This window comes from Heterodontus francisci, chromosome 2 (genome assembly GCF_036365525.1).
Source record: "Heterodontus francisci isolate sHetFra1 chromosome 2, sHetFra1.hap1, whole genome shotgun sequence".
Lineage (NCBI taxonomy): Eukaryota > Metazoa > Chordata > Chondrichthyes > Heterodontiformes > Heterodontidae > Heterodontus > Heterodontus francisci.
Window position 1 is genome coordinate 8,168,854 of NC_090372.1, and position 22,169 is coordinate 8,191,022.

A 22,169-nucleotide genomic window follows, 5' to 3' on the forward strand; every position below is an offset into this window, starting at 1 on the left:
AGTTTACTCCCTAGTACCAGGGATTTGAGTAATGAGACTGGAGGCAGAACTGCAGAGCTGGGGGCGCAGCCAGTTCTAGAGCAAGGGCGGCACAGTGGCGCAGTGGTTAGCACCGTAGCCTCACAGCTCCAGCGACCCGGGTTCAATTCTGGGTACTGCCTGTGTGGAGTTTGCAAGTTCTCCCTGTGTCTGCGTGGGTTTTCTCCGGGTGCTCCGGTTTCCTCCCACAAGCCAAAAGACTTGCAGGTTGGTAGGTAAATTGGCCATTATAAATTTCCCCTAATATAGGTAGGTGGTAGGGAAATATAGGGACAGGTGGGGATGTGGTAGGAATATGGGATTAGTGTAGGATTAGTATAAATGGGTGGTTGATGGTCGGCACAGACTTGGTGGGCCGAAGGGCCTGTTTCAGTGCTGTATCTCTAAACTAAACTAAAACTAAACTAAGTCTCCAGACTACAGCCAGGATGTTCTCGGGGCCAATAACGTCAGTCTATTCAGCTGTTTCTTGATATCACATGGAGTGAATTGATTGTCTGAAGTCTGGTACTTATGATGGTGGAGACCTCAGAAGGAGGCTGAGGTGGATCATCCACTTTGCATTTCTGGCTGAAAATAGTTGCAAATGCTTCAGTCTTTTCTTTTGTACTGATATGCTGGGTTCTGCCATCATTGAGTATGGGGATATTTTTGAAGCCTCCTCTCCCGTTTGCTGTTTAATTATCTGCCACCATTCCTGACTGGATGTGGCAGTACTCTGTTGCTTTGATCTGATCTGTTTATTGGGGGACCGCTTAGCTCTTGTCTATAGCATGCTGCTTCCGCTCTTAGCCTGCATGTAGTCCTGTGTTTTAGCTTCATCAAGTTGGCACCTCATTTTTAGATATGTGTAATGCTGCTCCTGGCATGCTGTCCTACACTGAGCTAGGTAGGGCCCCTGCCTTTATTGTAATGGTAGAGCAAGGGATATGCTGGGCCTTGAGTTTGTAGATTGTGGTGGAATACAATTCTGCAGCTGCTAATGGCTCACTGCCCCTCCTGGATATCCAGTTTTGAGCTGCTTGATCTGTTTTGAAGCTATCTCATGTAGCACAGTGGTAGTGCCATGCAACACTATGGAAGGTGTCCTCAGTGTGAAGATGAGATTTAGTCTCCACAAGAACTTGTATGGTGGCTATTCCTACCAAGGCTGTCGTGCATCTGCAATAGGTAGATTGGTGAGGACAATCTACCTGGAGAGGGAGTCGGCAGCAGGAGTGGACTTGAGAGGATGTGGGAGCAGAAGGGACAGGATAAGTTTAATTCCGTTTGCTAAAGGAAGTAGGGATGGAGATTGCGGAAGGACTTGCCATAATCTTTCAATCTTCCCTGGATGCAGGGGGGGTGCGCCAGAGGATTGGAGAGTGGCAAATGTGACACCCTTATTCAAGAAAAGGTGTAAGGACAGTCCTAGCAACTATAGGCCAGTTAGTTTAACATCAGTGGGGGGTAAAGTTTTAGAGACAATAATCAAGGAAAATATCAACGCACACTTAGAGAGGTTTGAGTTTATTAAGGATAGCCAGCATGGATTTGTAAAAGGCAGATCATGCTTGACTAATTGAATTCTTTGAGGTAACAGAGAAGGTTGATGAAGGAAATGCAGTGGATGTTGTTTATATGGATTTTAAGAAAGCATTTGATAAGGTACCATATATAGGTTGGTTAACAAAATTGAAGCTCATGGAATAGGAGGGTCAGTGTCCAATTGGATAACAAAATTGGCTTCAAACAGAAAACAATGAGTCGTAGTAAATGGTTGCTTTTCAGACTGGAGGATAGTAGACAGTGGTGTTCCCCAAGGGTCAGTACTGGGACTGCTATTTTTGCTGTATATAAATGACTTGGATCTTGGAATACAGAGTAGCATCTCAAAATTTTCTGACTTTACCAAACTTGGAGGTGCGGCAAACAGTGAGGATGATATGAACCGTCTGTAACAGGGTATAGATAGGCTACAGAATGGGCAGAGAGGTGGCAGATGGAATTTAATACTAACAAGTGTGAGCTGATGCATTTTGGCAGAAGGAATAGGGAGAGACAATAAATACTTAATGGCACAGTTCTAAAGAGGGACTTGGAGGTGCATGTGCATCGATCTTTGAAGGTGGCAGCACATATTGTGAGAGTGGTTGGTAAAGCTTATATGATCTCGGGCTTCATGAATGGATACTGTCAGGGAAGTTATGCTGAATCTTTATAAAGCTGTGGCTGGGCACCAACTGGAGTGCTGCGTCCAGTTTTGGTCACCACACTTTGGGAGGGATGTGGGGGCCTTTGGGAGGGTGCAGAGGAGATTTACCAGAATGGTTCCTTGATGGGGGATTTTGTTTGCAGGGTTGGGTTGGAGGGGTTGGGTTTCCTCTCCTTGGAATAAAGGAGTTTGAGGGAAGATGAAATAGAGGAGTACAAGAATATGACAGGCTTCGATAAGTATGATAAGGGGAAAATTTGTTCCCATTGACGGATAGTGCAAGGACTAGGGAACACAGTTGAATGTTTTGAGCAAAAGATGCAGGTGGAATATGAGGAAGATCATTTTTACGCAGTGGATGGTAATGACATGGAACTCGTTGCCCACAAGGGTGGTGGAAGAGGAGATGATCAATAACTTCAAGAGGACGTTGGATGGTCATCTGAGAGAAATAGACTTTAGTATTGCAGAAAACAGAGATATTTTGTTGAAGCTTTTCACCTTGACTCATCAGGCCAAATAGACTTGCAGGGCTATGTGCAGTGGGACTGACTGCATAGCTCTGTGGAAAGCCAGAATGGACTCGATGGGCTGAATGGCCTCCTTCTGTGTCGTAAATGACTGTGACGATTGAAGTATATAAGATCCTGAATGGTCTTGACAAGGTGGATGCAGAAAGAATGTTTCCTCTTGTGGGTGAGTCCAGAACTAGGGAGCACTGTTTTAAAATTAGGGGTCACCCTTTTAGGACAGAGGTGAGGAGAAATTTTTTTCTCTCAGGGTTGTGCAACTTTGGAATTCTCTGCCTCCGAAGGTGGTGGAGGCGGGGTCATTGAATATTTTTAAGGCAGAGGTAGATTGATTCCCTTGCCTAACAAGAATCTAAGGTTATCGGGGTAGACGGGAGTGTGGAATTTGAAACACAAACAGATCAGCCATGATCTTATTGAATGGCGGAGCAGGCTCGAAGGGCCGAATAGCCTACTTCTGCTCCTAGTTCGCATGTTCAGCCTGGAAAGGAGGCATCTGAGACATGCTTATATAGACATATATAAAATTGTTAAGGATATAGAAATGTTTAATCTGGAATATTACTTTAAACTGCGAGAATAGAACTAGGGAACAAGGTTCAAACAAAAAGAAAGGAACTTTTAAGACTGATATCCCAGAATTCTTCTTCACATAGCTTAATCTGCATGTTAAATAAATTTCCAGATACAAAATTGGAGTCAAAACACTGTAATCATTTAGGAACCAATTAGATGCTACAATGCAGGGAAAGGGAATAAGGATTTCTTTGGAGCAAAAAATCAAATGGTCTTCCTTATTAATAATTATCATGTGACCCTGTGAATACGGCTCATCCCATTGAGCATACTCTGTCAAAGATGAACCACATATGTATTAGAGATAAACCATGGTGGATACTCCTTGTATTAAAGGGAAGTTTTATGTTTTAAATCTGCCGATAATGGTAACTTCGTTTGTTCTAGCAGCAGCAGAGACTGACTTTTTTGTGTGTTCCAGAAGCTACTGCTAGATATTTATGGGGGTGGGGTAAGAATTGTAGCGGCCGTAAAATGCAGGTAATGAGAGGTCCTGTTGATTTTTTTTTTCTCTCAGTTTCCCAACTGGTTGCCAGCCAGATTCAGACAGCCAGGAATTGGAGAGGAGGGAGCGATCGTGAGGTGACAAACGTGGGTTGACTGAATGCAGGGAGAGAGGCCGATCGCAGCAGATTAGCTTGAGGGGCTGGGAGGAAGCACTCTAGCTACTCATGACCCTCAAGCAGTGCTGGGAAAGCACTTAGCTGCTGGATCTGACCAGTCTCGCCTCTCTTCACTGCTGGGATTACCGAGTCCTGGGGAAACTGCCTCTAACTGTGAAATATATAAGTCCATTAAAACCTGAGGCACATAGTCTTATTAGCATACTAAAATCACTGAACCACCCCGCCCTGTTGTGCATCTTCATGGCGGGTTGGGGTCCGGTTTCAGATTTTTCCGAATTTACTCTCCCTCCCACCACCCTGAGGGTTAAAATTCCAACTTATGCAAATATCTGTTTTTTTGCCTCGGCTGATCTCTTATCAGCTGCTTGTCCTTGTCTTTGCTTTTCACTTCACTGGAAATGAAACTGAAACCTACATTTCTAGTCTTCCAAAAGAAACGTAACTGACAGCCAAAAGCAGAAAGTAGAATTAACTCTTCCCTTATACTATTAAACCTAAAACATATTTTCCCTCCTTGTTGTATTAAAGATAAACTGCAGGTACCCTTCCCCACTCAATGTATTAAAATGTTTTTATATTAATAATCTATAGGTGTCCTTCCCCACCCTTTTGATTACACTTCTATTCTACGTTAAAGACAATAAAAGAAAGATGGATTTACATGTACATAGTGCTATTCACAACCTTAGCATGTCCCAAAACTCTTTACAGCCATGAAGAACTTTTTAAGTGTAGTCACTGTTGTAATGTAGGAAACATGGCAACCAATTTGCACACAGTAAGGTCCTACAAACAGCAATGAGATCATGACCAGATAATCTTTTTTTAAGTGATGCTGACTGAGGGATATATATTAGCCAGGGAAACCCCTCCCTGCTATTCTTTAAAAAAGTGCCATGGGATCTTTTACGTCCATCTGTTTCCTGTCTCATCTGAAAGATGGCACTTTGTACGTGCAGCACTTACTTAGTACTGCATTGGGAATGTCATCTATATTTTGCGCTCAAGACTTCAGCCCAGGACCTTCTGATGCAAAGGTGCCCTTCTATACAAACAGGAGTGGGCCATTCAGCCCTTTGAGCATGTTCCATCTTTTTAAGTCGATCATGGCTGATCTGTATCTTAACTCCATCTATTTGCATTGGTTCTACAATCTTTAATAACCATTGTCTAACAATAATATCAATCCTAGTTTTGAAAATTTTCAATTGATTTAGTAGTTCAACAGTATTTCTTGGGTGGAAAAGAATTCCAGATATCCATTTACTCTTTGTGTGAGGATGTCCTTCCTGACATCACCCCTTGAATGACCCCAGCTCTAATTGTAGAGTTGATTTTTTCCCATTCCCATGACTGAGTTTTGATGGCAGGTACCCTTCCCCTTCTACTAAAGGTAGATTTAGAAACACTGAAACATAAAAAGATTAACTGCACAAAAGGAGACCATTTGGCCCATTGTATCTGTGCCAGCCGAAAAAGAGCTATCCAATCTAATTCCACCTTCCAGCTTTTGGTCTGTAGGCCTGTAGGTTATGTCACTTCAACTGGATATCCAAGTATTTTTTTGAAATGCGATGAGGGGTTCTGCCTCCACCACCCTTTCAGAAAGTGAGTTCCAAACTCCCAACACCAGCTGGGTGAAAAAATTACTCCCCAATTTTTCTCCAATCCTCCTCTCAAGACCAAAGTTAACATAGAATTATAGAATAGTTACAGCACAGAAGGGGGCCATTTGCCATCATGTCCTTGCTGGTTCTCTAAAAAAGCAACTCACCTAGTCCCACTTCCCTGCCTTTTCACCGTGGCCCTGCATTTTTTTTCTTTTATAGTTATCCAATTCTCTTTTGAAGGCCTCGATTGAATCTGCCTCCACCATACTCAGGCAGTGCATTCCAGATCCTAACCACTCTCTGCATAAAAAGGTTTTTCCTCATGTCGCTATTGCTTTTTTCCCCCCAATCACTTTAATTCAGTGTCCTCTGTTTCTTGATCCTTTTGCCAACGGGAACAGTTTCTCCCTAATATAATATAAAATAAAAACAAGAAATGCTGGAAATACTCAGCAAGTCTGGCAGCATCTGTGGAGAAAGAAGCAGAGTTAACGTTTCAGGTCAGTGACCCTTCATCTCACCACGGATGCTGCCAGACCTGCTGAGTATTTCCAGCATTTCTTGTTTTTATTTCAGAATTCGAGCATCTGCAGTATTTTGCTTTTGTTTTAGTTTCTATCTACTCTATCCAGATCCCTCATGATTTTGAACACCTCTTAATCTTCTCTCAACGGGAAGGGGATGCGGGTGAGTTGGCACAGGAGGAAAAAAAATCGCTGGATGCTGAACATACAAGTTGTGGGGGGGAGAACCCTGGCTTCCATGTGGCCCCAACTCAGATTGGGTGACTTTCATCGAGCTGGTGGCGGGAGAGAGACGGTGAGGGGGAGGGGCTTGCCAGCGTGGGCGGAGTTTGGCGTGGGTGATTGACAGGAGGGAGAGTAGGCGGGCGGAGTTTGGCGTGGGTGATTGACAGGAGGGAGAGTAGGCGGGCGGAGACTTTCACCTCAGTCGGCGCTCCGCTGCCATTACGGAGCTGGACTTTAGTGAGGAGAGGAGACGTGAGGAGGGGGAAAAAAAGCACCAAGCAATCTGCGCTCGGTACCAAAATGTATGGAGTAACTGCTGACAGTTCCAATTGATTAATTACGTGTGTTTTTTTTTTGGGGGGTTGCATCAACTTGATGACGATGAAGATGAAGGTGCTGATGAAGCTGCCAGACCCCGAAGAGGAGGAGGACGACGAGGAAGAGGAGGAGAAAGCGGCTCCTGCCATGCCGCCGCCACTGCTCTCGGAGCCGGGGAAGGAGGGTGTGTACGAGTGGTTCGGCTCGGCTCTTACCTCGGCCCAGCGCCTGGAGTTCTGCTGCGGCCTGCTCGACCTCTGCCACCCGCTGGAGCTGCGCTTCTTGGGCAGCTGCCTGGAGGACCTGGCCCGTAAGGACTACCACTCACTGCGCGACTCGGAGATCCGCGCCAACAGCGTGGCCGACCTGGCCGGCATCGGCGACCCGACCGACGAGGTGGTGCGCAGCAAGCTGGTGGTGTCGCTGGCGCTGCTGGGCTCCGAGAACCGCGAGGCGGCCGCCGTGCTGGCCCGCGCCCTCGCCCGCATCGACTCGGCCGTCAAGAACTGCGGCCTGCCGCTGACAGAGCGCGGCGTCCAGGAGTTCCTGCTGCTACTCACCATGGCCTCCAACCACCCGGCCTTCTCCTTCCACCAGAAGGAGACGCTGCGCGAGCAGCTCGCCGACCTGCAGCGGCGGCCCGGCAACGGCCGCAAGTTCCAGAACGCCGTCGCCAAGGTAAATGGAACCCTCGCCCATTGTGACGGGAGAGCGCGAGCCCAACCTGCTGCAACTGCCACTGCCGTGCGGAGCGCTGACTGTCCCCTCATTTTTAAAAAAAAAATTCCCTTAACTTTAAAATGTAATTTTATACTTATGATTTTTAAAAAAAACATCTAACGACTCGAGCGGTTTAAAAATCGGCGATTTAATGCTTCATTTTTTTTTCTCTAATTAAATGCTTGTTCGGTCCTCCGGCCGATAGGGGGTGGGGCGACACACTCCTCCCTCCCCGTTGCCAATAGGAGCGCTAGGCGCAGGCGCACTCCCGAGTGTGGAAGAGAGGTGGAGTTTCTGGTTATTTTTTGAATGGGCCGTTAGCGCTTGAAAGCAACCAATGGGCTGGCGCACTCGGGTCGTTGTCGGTTAGTTGGTGCGTGGGGGTGGGACGAAGGAGAGAAAGTGTTGTATGTAGAATCCAGATCACAAGTTTAATGCAGGATGTGTTTGATCACTAATCTCACACTAATCTTCATGGAACCCCGCCCCACACCACTCATTCCACTTTTCTTCCTTTCCTGGTTGCCACGAAGGAAAGGTCCGCTGTAATTACATATTCAGAAGGAAGTGTTACTTGAACGATGTGGTAATGGTTAACTTAAAGCTATTGCCTTTAACCTAACTTAAGGTATTGCCTCTCCCGGGTATGCACTGGTATGAAGGTGCTACAGTTAAGTTTGATAAATCAGTTATTTAAAATAGTTTTATTGCACGTTGGATTTACAGGCTAGCTGTCTTCTGAGCACAGGTATCAGCTATGGCTTTGTTGGTAGCAATCTTGCCTCTGAGTCAGAAGGTTATGGTCCATTCTAGGACTTGTGGATCTAGTTTGACACCCAAGTTCAGTACTAAGGGAGTACTGCACTGTAGGAGGTGCCATCTTTCATTGGAGACCAAGGCTCTGTCTGCCTGCTCAGGTGGACGTAAGAGATCCTATTCTATTTCGAAGACAAGGAGAGGAGCTATCCCCAGTGACCTGGCTAATATTTATCCCTTAATCAATATCACAGAAAAAACGAATTATCTGGTCATTGTGTCATATTGCTGTCAGTGGGCACTTGCTATACATATTGCAACAGTTACTACATTTCAAAAGTACTTCATTGACTGAAGTGTTTTAGGATGTCCTGTGGTCATGAAAGGTGGGAGGGGAGTGAGTGTTTCATCAGTAGAGCTGCAGTAGTTGCACCTTTTTATTTTGCAACCCCCCCTCTTTTTCCCCCTCCCCCCTCCCCAAAGTATCTGATATTTACTTGAGGGAAACTGCCCCAAGTGTGTCCTGTACCAGTTGCTTGCCTTGCAAGTGGTATGATTGCACTTGTTCACAACTACAAAACCTCAAGTTGGGTGGCGCAGTGGTTAGCACCGCAGCCTCACAGCTCCAGCGACCCGGGTTCAGTTCTGGGTCCTGCCTGTGCGGAGTTTGCAAGTTCTCCCTGTGACCGCTTGGGTTTCCGCCGGGTGCTCCGGTTTCCTCCCACAGCCAAAGACTTGCAGGTTGATGGGTAAATTGGCCATTATAAATTGCCCTTAGTATAGGTAGGTGGTAGGAGAAAGGTGTGGATGTGGTAGGGAATATGGGGTTAATGCAGGATTAGTATAAATGGGTGGTTGATCGGCACAGACTCGGTGGGCCAAAGGGCCTGTTTCAGTGCTGCATCTCTAAATAAAAATAAATAAATAAAATTAAAATAAAAGTTGTGTTGCTTTTAATATAGACGATGGCTTTTTTATCTAGATCCCTTTCTTCATTCCCCCACCCAAACCAAACCTCCCTTCCTGAAGGTATTGACTGTTTGGTGATGTACAGTTCCTCAGTTACAAGTAGCTTCCAGGATTGCATGCAAGTATCTGATTTTTCATATGTGAAGGTGTACAGTGTTAGTGGAATATTCAAATGTTGGTTGCATCAAAGAGCCCAGTCATGCTCTTTTTGCAGGATGGAAGTTGGGAGCAAAAAAGTGTCACAATATAACTAGGAACACTCTAATGAATGCCCCAGCTTCAGTACTGTGTAAACCTTTAATTACCTCTGTCCTTCGGGCACTATTCTGTGATTTGTCCATGGGGACCGACTCGAGGGCTGAAAGACCTACGTCCCAAAGGTTTATACAGTAATACTGAAGCCTTGAATTCATGTACCTTTTGTGCAGGGCTAGTTTATTGAAAAGCCTTTGAGCCTGTTCCCAGGATATACTCACAGAAGGATTAATTGTGTATGATGGGTAGAGGTTATGAAATGTTTACACGCTACTGAGCATGAGTTATTAGCGTTGCTAGATATATTGAGACACTTCAAAATAAACTAGTTTAGTGAGGACAGAATAAAAGCAAATATTAAAAGTGTAAATACTCATTGGGGTAACTCTTTCTATCCAGTTTCTAAATTATTAAATTTCTCCATTTAAAAATAGCTAAACAGCAATTGATGAACTGTAATCAGCTACATTCTCAGGCTCCCCTTTCATATCTGTGATGGAGGCTTCTATGAATCTGACCTTAGTGCAGAATACTTGATCTGTGCAACTGTTGAGCTGAAAGGGCCTTTAGAGTTCAGGTGTTCATATTTTTCAAATAAGAACAAAAATGCTGGTAACATTCTGGTCAGACATGTGTGGAGAGAGAAATGTCAGGTTAACATTTCAGATTGGTGAACATTTGCAGTTCTAACAAAAGGGTCATCAAGCTCAAATGTTAACCCAATGTATCTCTACGCTGATGCATCCGTCTGTGTGTGTGTGTAGCCCTTTATGTATTTTGTATTTCCAGCATTTGCTGGAAAGAAGCTTCCAGCTTATTATTCACTACCTGACAAAATGGAGAATTGCCCAGGTATGTCCTGTCCACAAAAGCAGGGCAAATCCAATCCGGCCAAATACTGCCCATCAGTCTACTCTCAATCATCAACACAATGATGGAAGGTGTCTTCGACAGTGCTATCAAGTGAGACTTGCTCAGCAATAACCTGCTCACTGATGCTCAGTTTGGGTTCCTCCAGGACTACTCGGCTCCAGACCTTATTACAGCCTTGGTCCAAACATGGACAAAAGAGCTGGACTCCAGAGGTAAGGTGAGAGTGACTGTCCTTGATATCAAGGCAGCATTTAACTGAGTGTGACATCAAGAAGCCCTAGCAAAATTGAAGTCAATGGGAGTTGGCGGGGAAAACTCTCCACTGCCTGGAGTCATACCTAGCACAAAGTAGATTGTAGGAGGCCGATCATCTAAGCCCCAGGCCATCACTGCAGGAGCTCTTCAGGGTAGTGTCCTAGGCCCAACCATCTTCAGTTGCTTCATCAATGACCTTCCCTCCATCATAAGGTCAGAGGTGGGGATGTTCGCTGATGATTGCACAGAATTCAGTACCATTTGCAACTCTTCACAGTCTGTGCCCACATGCAGCAAGACCTGGATGATATTCAAGCATGGACTGGTAAGTGGCAAGTAACATTTGCAGCACATAAGTGCCAGGCAATGACCATCTCCAGCAGTAGAGAACCTAACCATCACCCCTTGATGTTCCTTGGCATTACCATCTCTGAATCCCCCGCCATCAACATCCTGGGGTTGCCATTGACCAAGAATACAGGCCAAGGGCTGGAAAATGGGATTAGAATAGATATGTGTTTGATGGCTGGCATAGACATGATGGGCTGAAGGGCCTGTTTCTGTGCTGTATAACTCTGACTCTAAGAACTTAACTGGCCCAGTCATATAGATACTGTGGCTACAAGAGCAGGTCAGAGGCTGTGAATTCTGCAGGGAGTAACTCATCTTCTGACTCCCCAAAACCTGTCCATTATCTACAAGGCACAAATCAGGAATGTGAAGGAATACTGTCCACTTGCCTGGTTGAGTGCAGCTCCGCCAACACTCGGGATTCTCAACACCATCCAATACAAAGCAGTTCACTTGATTGGCACTCCATCCACCACTTTAAACATTCACTCCCTCCACTGCCAGCGCACAGTGGCAGCAGTGTATTCCATCTACAAGATGCACTGCAGCACTCACCCAGGTTCCTTTGAGAGTACCTTCCAAACCTGTGGCCTCTACCACGTAGAAGGACACGGGCAGCAGATGCATGGGAGCACTACCATCTGCAGGTTTCCCTCCAAGCCTCACACCATTCTGACTTGGAACTATATCACTGTTCCTTCACTGTCACTGGGTCAACAACCTGGAACTCTTCCTATTAGGACTGTGGGTGTACCTACACCACATGGACCACAGCGGTTCAAGATGGGCAACAAATGCTGGTCTTGCCAGCTTTGCTCACATCCCATGAGCGAATCAAAAAAAAAATAAACTTCACTTTTGCAGTAGCTGGTTTATGGCCTTTTTAGGTGCAAGTATTCTTTAATACTTATGGTCAGATCTGGTCATTTAAACAAATATATTTTGGAACTAAACTACATTCCAGTGAAGACCTGATACTGCTTTATATAAGGTATATTTTTTAAAGTATCTGGCCTTTATATGAAGGATCTTTCACGTGTATGGTACAAGAGCAATTGTATCAGTGTGGATAGGAAGTTGGTTGGCAAAGTGAGTGAGGGTGATTGGATATTGCTGGGGTTGGAAATGGTTTATCACTTGGGTCAGTGCTCGGTCTGGTGGTTATATACATGAACTGGAATTAAACATAAGGAAGACCATCTCAAAATTTTCTGACACAAAAGTAGGGAGTTTGGAAAATACTGAAGGGCTGTAAAAGACTTCAGGAATATATGGGTTAGTGAATTGGGAAGATAGCTGGCAGGTGCAGGTGAATGTAGAGAAAGTGGGAGGTGATGCATTTTGGAAGGCAAACCAGGAATAAATATACACCCGAATAGAGAGGTGCTGAAAAGTGTGGGTGAAGCGAGAAATTGAGGAGATCAAACAACTCCTTGAATCAGCAAGTGCAATTAGATAGTGATTTTTTTAAAAACGCTAATAGCATTTTGAGTTTTAAAAATTCTCTAGCCCAGAAGGCTGTGGAAGCTCAATCATTGAGCATGTTCAAGACAGAAATCTGGATACTAATGACATCAAGGAATATGGTGGCAGTGTCGTTGTGGTAGTTAATCAGCTATGATCTAGTTGAATGGTGGAGCAGGCTGAATGGCCTATTCTTGCTCCTTATGTTCCTATAAACAGAGGCTGAGGTCATCCTGTTAACACCAGTTGAACTGGAAGTTCTTAAAATTTCAAGAACATTATAGTGCCTCAAATGGGTCTCGTTATTGGTAATGAAGTTTGTCAAGTGACAGGAATTTCAAGAGTACAGAAGTCTTGTATTTATGCCATAGCTTCTTGCATTTTTTAAACCTCACGACTTAACATAGTGACATTTCTAATCAAGTGTTGCAGCCATTCATATTAAGATGCAACAAATGGTCGAGGCCAATGACCACTTAATCTGCTTTTGGTGCTTGAGTGAAAAATGTTGGGTAGGATAGCTTTAGACAACTCTTCATCAGTCTCTCTCAAATATAATGAATCAGACCAGAGACAAATATACAACTTTGGCCATCTTGTTAATTAGCTGGCAAATTAAGGAAGTAGTTAAATGGATAGAAAATAATTTTTGTTACCCGTTAGTCTGGATATATGCACTATTTTAGCACTCTAAATCTATACATTAATTGTGATCATTGCACTAACTAAAGCTTTATTGGATTTATAAAGTTACAATAGTGTCATAATTATGTATGGCAGCGTATTATAAATGGTGTACATTCTCCAGTAATGTCGCAAAATAAAAGTGGATGTTGCAGCATTTCAAGTTGTGTGACTTAATGATGAGAGCTTGCTGCCTTTGACCTGTAGCTGGCACACAGAAATAGTTTGCATATAAATTGGCTGCACAAGCCTCATGAACATTAGACCGAATAAAGCAGGATGAGTGCCATTATCAACCTTCAGTTGATAAATAAGCTCCAAATGCTTGAAATATGTTACAAATCAGTAGCGAGTTGCTTAATTATCATATATATAGTCTGTTCTTAATTCAGGCGTTTAATTAAAATTATCTGATCATTCAATTTCTTTCACAAACTTAGATTTTCCCAAAGCAATTTACAGTCAATCAATTACTTTTTGAAGTGTAGTCACTGTTGTAATGTGGGAAATGCAGCAGCTAATTTGTGTACAACAAGCTCCCACAAACAGCAACATGATAATGACCAGATTATCTGTTTTGGTGATGTTGATTGAGGAATAAATATTGGCCAGGGCACCAGGGGTAACACCCCTGCTTCTCTTCAAAATAGTGCCATGGGATATTTTATGCTCAACAGAGAGGGCCTTAGTTTAATCATCTGAAAGACAGCACCTCCAACATTGCAGCGCTCCCTCAGTCCTGCACTGACATGCTGCCCTTTCACCTTTTCAATATGTGTTTGAATCCATGCCAGAAAATGGACCACAAATCTCCTAATGTAAAATGAATTTCAGCAATTTTAAGAGTCTGTCTGTAGCACAGAATTGCCCCAAGTTCTAAGCACACTGCATTAAATTAGTAGTTCTGCTTGAATGCTACAAGCCCTGGAGATAACGAGCTGGAGGGGAAATCACATTGGAGTTGGAGGTATTCTATGCTTAGAATATTTAGTCTACACCTGAATGCCAAAACTAAACTACAGTATGGTCATTTCCTTTTTGAAGACAAAATATTTCCCATTGAGGAGGAATTCAAAGCTTAAATAACAGTGGCAAATGGGATTGTAGGGCTCATTTATGTTGGGGAAATGCGATTATTTGGAAGTTCTGTGCTGCCTGTTGGGTTCTCTTTCTAATGTGCCCTATTTGTTGCGGGACAGAATGTCAAGTATGGCTGGCAATTCAGAAACAAGACTACCTGTGTAGTTGATTCAAAATCATGATGTAAGGTCCACAGACAAAGTAAATCTCACTTTCTTACAGGTTCATGGATACAAGAAATGGTGGCCTACAACATCTAACACTGCTGACTATTTACCTTCACTCTTGGCAGGCCTTTTACCTCTGTAAGAGCTTCAAAAATATATCTGCTGAGGTGGTTCTTGGCTCCCCTTGCAGTGCCACCTCATTTATGTTAGTGTTGGCAATTTGAAATGAGAAGTGAATGAATGAATGACTGTATGTATGTATGTGTAAAAGATAAATAACAGAACTTGATGGATACAGTGAAATGAAGATGAAAGTGAAGGATTTGTAAAAGCACCTTTTTGAACTAGTAAGGGTGGTACTTAGCTGCAGGATAGAGATTGGGAAGTCCCAGATTCAATCTCTGGTGTATATTGAGCTAACCTTACTTCAGCTGGAGTATCATTAGGAATGCATTTGGGCTGTTACTAGTTAATTAGTTTGTTGACATTTGCTGTCCAGCTAACACGTGGTGACTGGTTGCTTGGACACAATGCTGGAAAGTGACCAAGGGAGATGTGGGAAAGAAAGTTAGTTGGCTGAGATGGGGGGAGCGGGGGTTGCAGTGGGAGGGTTGAGAAAGGAGTAACATGAAAAGTACGAACTTTTCTTTATGCATTAGTTCAGACCAGGGGTGTTTAGGGTAGGGAGGCTACAGTCTTCACCAATGCAAACATCTGAGCGGGAGTGTATTTATTGTGGGGGTGGGGGGGGGGAGCTGAATCTCCAGTATTTAAAAATGTGAAGCATCCACACTGCTGCTCGCTGCTGTAAACCCATCAGTTGGAAATGAAGTGTGCATGCACCAGCAATTCCTGATAACACAACTCTCCAGTTCCCAGTGGCGCTGAACTTTAGTTGTGGTTCATTGCCTCTTGTACTCAAAGCAGAACATTTGTAGTAGTTACTGAGCTGTGCCACCGGTGTTGGAATAAATTGAAGAAAGGGTACAGTTGTCGATATCCTAGTGAAAGCTAGGACTAGGATCCAGAAGTTCAAATTAAAATCATTGATTTACTACAGCTATGTCTTGAAGCTATTTTGTAAATCACCTATTCTGATAACATCTTAATAACATGCACCATCTTGTTCTCCCACCAAACATGGAATGCTTGCTTACTGTTGTTGAATCATCTTTCCCCTGTCTGTTGGCTACCACCCCCCCCCCCCCCCCACCACCACAAAAATTCTTATCTGCGCCCTTCCTAAAGGTTGTTCCTGCTTGGGGTATGCTTCAACAGCTGCCAGCCGCTCTCCGATACATCATCCAAATGATCACTCTCAAGGTACAGACCAGAATGAACACCAGGCACTCTTGCCATCATGGATATCGCTGCCTAGCTGGACCATTAGTCTATCCTCAAGTTTAGATTCCTCTGTGGCTTCACTGCCTCCCTATCTCTAACTTCTCCAGCCTGAAAACCGTCAGATTTCTGCATGCTTCCAATTCTCTATCTCCTTTTAGACACTCCTTGAAATCTAACTCTTTGATCAAGCTTTTGGTCACCTGTCCAATATCGCCTTGTGTGGCTTGGCGTGAAATTTTGCTTACAGTCCTGTGAAGCATCTTGGGATGTATTACTATGTTAACAGTGCTATATAAATGCAAGTTGTTGCTGTTATACTTTACAACAGAGGTCATGGGATAACAAGTTCAGGAGGAGAGTCCTCCCTGATTTCTTGGATCCACACCGTCAGGAACATTTGACTTGTCCCAGACAGAGTTGGGAAGTCATTCTATACTGGCTTTATTTCTCTTCATTGTAAGCTTATAGCCAAAGTCTGAGAAACTTTATCAAAATGTTACAGAATCTTGATTCTGAGAACTAAAGAATTGAAGGAGGCCATTTGGCCATTGCATCTGGGCCAGCTCTCTGATAAACATCTCGACCTAGTTCCTTTCCCCATACCCTTCTAATTATTTTCTATTTCAATTTTTTTCTCTATCGTGTATTGTAGTGCTGCCACTGTTTCTAGTCAAAAGACATTTTCATGCCCTAAAGACAGTTTATTTTTTTTCTGCAAACCCCTCCCTTTTGGTGGCGGGGGGGTAGTGATGGTCTTAAATTTATTCCATCAGTTACTGACTAATAGAAATGAATTTTTCCCAATTTGGTTATCAAATACCCTCATGATTTTGGACACTATCAGACTTTCTCTTAATCCTCTATTCTAATGAACAGAAGTGTTTTTTTAAAGATTATCCTTATAACTTAAGCTTGTCATTTGTGTATCATAATGAATTTCCTTTGCACCTCTCCATTATAAAAAGCAAAAAGAAATGGGTTGGAATGGCTTCGCTCAATGCTCCATTCATTAGGACAGATTAGAGTTGGGGACCAGAGCAAACCTATCCTACTGCTTTGGTGATCAGTTATCACAAGTATACTGTCACTGATTTGATGACATGCTGGTTGCTAAGTAGCTTGTATCCCAGTTGAGGGTTAGTAAAGCCACAACAATCAACCTTGGCCCTATGTTTGCACAGATGGTGTTTCATACTAGGATGAGTCAGTGTGTAGAGCTAACAATTTAAGTGTGCATTTTTAAGCCAAATCTATCTGCCAGTCCGTCCTTGACTTCTAACTAGTTTTGAATTAAGTTTTGCTGGAGAACATTTTTTTAAAAATTGTGGACCAAACTTCTGAAATACCTGGAGTTATGTAAATTTAAAGTAGACTGAAATTGGACACTATTGGATTTACTCTGGATAAGTAGTTCAGAAGGGGCCAGGGACTGAGAATTTTGATGCAGGATTTTTGGTGCAAGGTTTTGAGGTGGCTTTGGTCCTGCAGTATTGCTTTGGAGAAAGTTCTCGCTTATTTGGCAATGTTAACATCTGGCTATGGTTATTTTGAGGGCAGTGTGGAGAAGTAGAGCTGGGTGTCAGTGTGCATATAGAAACTAACCTCATGTCTGTGGATAATGTAACCATGGGGTAACATGCAGAAAAATGAGGGGGCCAAAGAGGGAGCACTTCTGTGGGAACCAGGTGAGGTTGTTCCCAAGAGATACACAGGCTATGTTGTAACAGATGAAAGTGCAACCAAGTAAAGCCAGTGCCAAAGAGGTAAAATGAAGGAGAATTGAGTGTTCAAAAGTATTGAATGCTTCAGGGGTCAAGGAAGATGAAAAGGGGTAAAGCACCATAGTTGTGGTTGAGAAGACTATTGGCTACTTTGATCAGGGCAACCTCAGTGCAGCTGGCTGTGATGTTAAACTGAAGAGAATCAACCCTACTGGTTGGAGAGGCAAATGTGAAAATTGGTGGCGATGATGCACTTTCAAGATTTTCCAGATAAAAGGGAAATGAGACAGGAGGCATGGTGGAGAGGTCACATTCAGGTTTTGAGGATGGGGTGATGTACAGCCTGAGAGAAGGGTGCCATTGACAATGTCAACAGTAAAAGATAGTTGCATGGTCTGAGAGGGATTGGGAGGGTAGTAGAGAGTACAGAAAGTGGGGTGTCCTGGAGGAACTGATAAAATGGTCTGTTTTACTTGCAGGCAAATATTGCATTGTTCTGAACCTGCAGGAATCTCTTAATTGTCCACTGGCATCTGCTACCTGTGTGCTGCACAGTTTGCCACCAGAATCAATTTAATATTCTACGATGTCGCATTAAATAGTGTTCTTAAAATTCTTTGGGATTTTTTTAAAGTACCTTATGTTGATCAATATTTGGGAAAAAGTTACTTGCATCAGCTGGTAGGAGGTTGTTCTTAAAGTAAGCCCTTGAAGAAAACCTCAATAAGCTGGTTAAAAATTGCTGCTCCTGACTATCAAAATTGTTGACGTAGCAGCTTTCAAAGTAAACGTGCATTATTTGACAGTAAATACAAATCCCATATTTAAAAGAGTTATTTCATCTTTTGGGAAAAGAAGTTGTGAAAATTGGTTTGGTGATTCTATAAAATAGCTTTTGGTGATATGTATTTCTTCTTTGCATCTTTTTTTAAAAGGAGCGTCTCTCCAGGAAAAATTGTTCGTTAGGGACAGAGAGTAACTACTATGAAAGAACTTCTCCATCATCTTGTGAAGGGGCAGAAGCAATTGCTCAGCGACCAGGTAATCTTTAATCTAATTTAAATTGCTACATCCCACTTAAGTTACACTCTCTATTATTGCCCATTAGTCGATCAAATCTTTAGATTCAGAACTGCTCAGTATTTCCATGGACCACTTTCAAAATAATTGGGGTATCTCTCCAAGGTATGATTGTACATTTGCAGAGAAAAAGAATTTAGGGAGCTAGGTAGCAGATTAAAAAGTAGACTTCAAGGGTTGTAATCTCTGGATTTCTTCCAGTGCCACGGGCTAGTGAGTATATGAATAGGAGGTTAGAGCAGATGAATGCATGGTTGGGGAGATGGTGCCGGAGGGAGGGCTTTAATTTCCTGGATCACTGGGCCTGTTTCTGGCGAAGGTGGGATCTGTATAAGATGGACGGGTTGCAACTGAACCTGAATGGGACCAGCATCGTTGCTGGGAGGTTTGCTTGTGCTGTTGGGGAGGTTTAAACTAATTTGGCAGGGATGGAATACAGAGTGGAAGCACAGTAGGGGGTGTTGTACAATCAAATATAAATGAGAAGCTAAGTCAGTCTGGAGGGCAGAGTAAATGTAGATCTGTTAAGGCTCAAGCAAATAATACGAGGCTGGATTGTATCTATTTTAATGCAAGGAGTCTTACTAGTAAGGCTGATGAATTGAGGGTGTTGATTAACATATGGGAATATGATATTGCTATCACTGAGACATGGTTGAGGGAAGGGCAGGACTGGCAGCTTAATATCCCAGGGTATAGAATCTTCAGATGTGATAGGGGAGGGGGTAAAAGAGGAGGTGGCATTGCACTGTTGGTTAAAGAGTCAATTACTGCACTAAGGAGGGATGATATGTTAGAAGGTTCCTCTAATGAGGCCATGTGGATAGAACTTAACAACAAAAGGGGCCTATCACTTGGCTGGAAGTGTACTACAGGCCTCCAAACAGTCAGGAGCAGATATGTAGGAAAATCTGAGAGGTGCAAAAATATTAGGGTATTAATAGGGGATTTCCACTTCCCCTATATTAGAGGGGATAGTATTAGTGCAAAAAGCTTAAAGGAGGCAGAATTCTTCAAATGCATTCAGGAGAGCTTGTTGAGCCAGCATGTAGCGTGTCCTACAAGAGGAGGAACGGTACTGGACTTAATCCTAGGGAATGAAGCCGGGAAGTGGTAGAAGTGGCAGTGGGGGAATATTTTGGGGATATGACCATAACCAGATTTAAGGTTATGGGAAAGGACGTAGAGGGACTGGAAGTGAGTAGTGAATTGGGGTAAGGCAGATTTCAATATGATAAAACAGGATCTGGCCAAAGTGAACTGGGAGTAGCTTCTAGGAAAGTCTACATCAGACCAGTGGGAGTCACTTAGAAAGGAAATTGTGAGGGTTCGGGTCCTGCATGTGGTCCTAATAAAGGTGAAGAGAACCCTGGATGCCAAGGGATATAGAGGATTGGATTAGGAAAAAAAGGAGGCGTGTGGCAGATTCAGAGTGCTGAAAACAGCGGAGGCCTTAGAGGAGTATAGAAAGTGTAGGGGGAGTACTTAAAGTAATTAGGAGAGCAAAGAGGGGGCCTGAAAAATCACTGGCAGACAAGGTGAAGGAAAATCCCAAGGCGTTTTATAAGTATGTTAGAGGCAAGGGGATAACCAGGGAAAAAGTGGGGCCCATTAAGGATCTAAGAGGCAATCTGTGCGTGGAGCAGGAGGACATAGGTGAGGTTTTGAAAGCTGAAAAGTAATCGGTGTTCACTATGGAGAGGGACGATGTCGGTGTAGTGATCAGCGAGGGGGGTTGTGATATACTTGATCAAATTAGCATTGAAAAGGAGGAAGTATTAGCGGGTTTAAAGGTGGATAAATCCCCAGGCCAAGATGAGATGTATCCCAGACTGCAGACTGCTATATGAGGCAAGGGAGGAGAAGCGGGGGCTCTGACACAAATTTTCAGATCCTCTCTGGCCATAGCAGAGGTGCTGGAGGACAGCGAATGTGGTACCATTATTCAAGAAGGGTAGCAAGAATAAACCAGGTAATTATAGGCCTGTGAGTCCAACGTCAGTGGTAGGGGAATTATTGGAAAGAATTCTGAGGCAGGATTAATCTCCATTTGGAAAGGCAGGGATTGATCAAGGATAGTCAGCATGGCTTTGTCAGGGGGAGATGGTGTCTAACAAATTTGATTGAATTTTTCGAGGCAGTGACTAGAGGTGTAGATGAGGGTAAAGCAGTTGATGTAGTCTACATTGACTTCAATAAGGCTTTTGATAAGGTCCCGCATGGGGGATTGGTTAAGAAAGTAAGAGCCCATGGAATTCAGGGTAATTTGGCAAATTGGATTCAAAAGTGGCTTAGTGGCAGGAGGCAGGGGGTTGTTTCTACGAATGGAGGCCTGTGACCAGTGGGATCCTGCAGGGATCGGTGCTGGGACCCTTGCTGTTTGTCGTGTACATTAATGATTTAGACGTAAATATAGGAGGTATGATCAGTAAATTTGCAGACGACACAAAAATTGGTGGTGTCGTAAATAGTGAGGAGGAAAGACTTAGATTACAGGGCGATATCGATGGGCGGAGCTGTGGCAAATGGTGTTTAATCCTGAGAGATGTGAGGTGATGCACTTTTGGCAGGACTAACAAGGCAATGGGATATACGATGGATGGTAGGACCCCAGGGAGTACAGAGGGTCAGAGTTGTCCATGGATGACTGAAGGCAGCAGCACAGGTAGATAAGGTGGTTCGGAAGCCAAACGGGATACTTGCCTTTATTAGCCAAGGCATAGAATATAAGAGTAGGGAGGTTATGATGGAGCTGTATAAAACGCTGGTTAGGCCACAGCTGGAGTACTGTGTACAGTTCCGGTCACCACACTATAGGAAGGATGTGATTGCAATGGGGAGGGTGCAGAGGAGATTCACCAGGATGTTGCCTGGGCTGGAGCATTTCCGTTGAGAGACTGGATAGGCTGCGCTGGTTTTCCTTGGAGTGGAGAAGGCTGAGGGGGGACCTGATTGAGGTATAGAAAATTATGAGGGGCATTGATAGGATAGACAGGAAGAAACTTTTTCCCTTAGCGGAGAGGTCAATAACTAGGGAGCACAGATTTAAGGTAAGGGGCAGGAGGTTTAGAGGGGAGTTGAGGAAAAAGTTTTTCACCCAGAGGGTGGTTGGAATCTGGAACACACTGTCTGAAGGGATGGTAGAGGCAGGAACACGCAGGACATTTAAGTATTTGGATGAGCACTTGAAACGCCATAGCATACAAGGCTCCATGCTCAGTGCAGGGAAATGGAATTAGTTTGGACGGGTGCTTGATGGTCGGCACAGATGCGTTGGGCCGAAGGGCCTGTTTCTGTGCTGTAAAACACTATGACTCTAACAGCCTAATAATGATCCTCATTTTTGTCAACCCTTAACACTGTCGGATGAACCCAGAATGGTGAATGTGGAGGACCACTAGATTAATTTCCTGTTTAAAACTCCTTAGTTATTCAAATAGGCTCAACTGTACTTTAGATAAGTGTGGATGTGGGGGTAATTTGATAGTGGTTCACAAAATGATATAGGTGCCAGATTGTGTTTGTGCAGACCAATTATTTGAACTGTATCAGTTAGGAAGGACTAGGGGTCGAGCTTGTAAGTTATGTAGGGCAGGACCGTGTTGGACATTGGAATGTTCTTTTTCCAGAAGACAGTGGATCTTGGAACAGCCAGGCAGCTCATGCAAGCACTGATTCACTGTAGTCCTTAAAGCAAGTACTGGACCTGTTCTTGGGGTTGAGATCGCTTTACGTAAGTGGTAGTTATCCTGCTAACATAAATCAGGGTCAGTGTGATCTCCTGGACCAGTTTTCATCACCTAAGGGT

At 43.7% G+C, this 22,169-nt stretch overlaps 1 protein-coding gene across 4 annotated transcripts in view; it reads left to right on the forward strand.

Moving 5' to 3' along the window:
- Nucleotides 1-6,516: 6,516 nt before the first annotated feature.
- LOC137381430 (zinc finger CCHC domain-containing protein 2-like) overlaps nucleotides 6,517-22,169 on the forward strand; it is a 62,611-nt gene continuing 46,958 nt past the window's right edge. For all 4 annotated transcript variants that reach the window (XM_068054019.1, XM_068054044.1, XM_068054027.1 and 1 more), the window contains exons 1-2: nucleotides 6,517-7,320; nucleotides 18,217-18,322. In XM_068054019.1, the coding sequence (XP_067910120.1) occupies nucleotides 6,700-7,320; nucleotides 18,217-18,322 (727 nt within the window). In that variant the 5' untranslated portion in view covers nucleotides 6,517-6,699. The remainder of the gene's footprint in view (nucleotides 7,321-18,216; nucleotides 18,323-22,169) is intronic.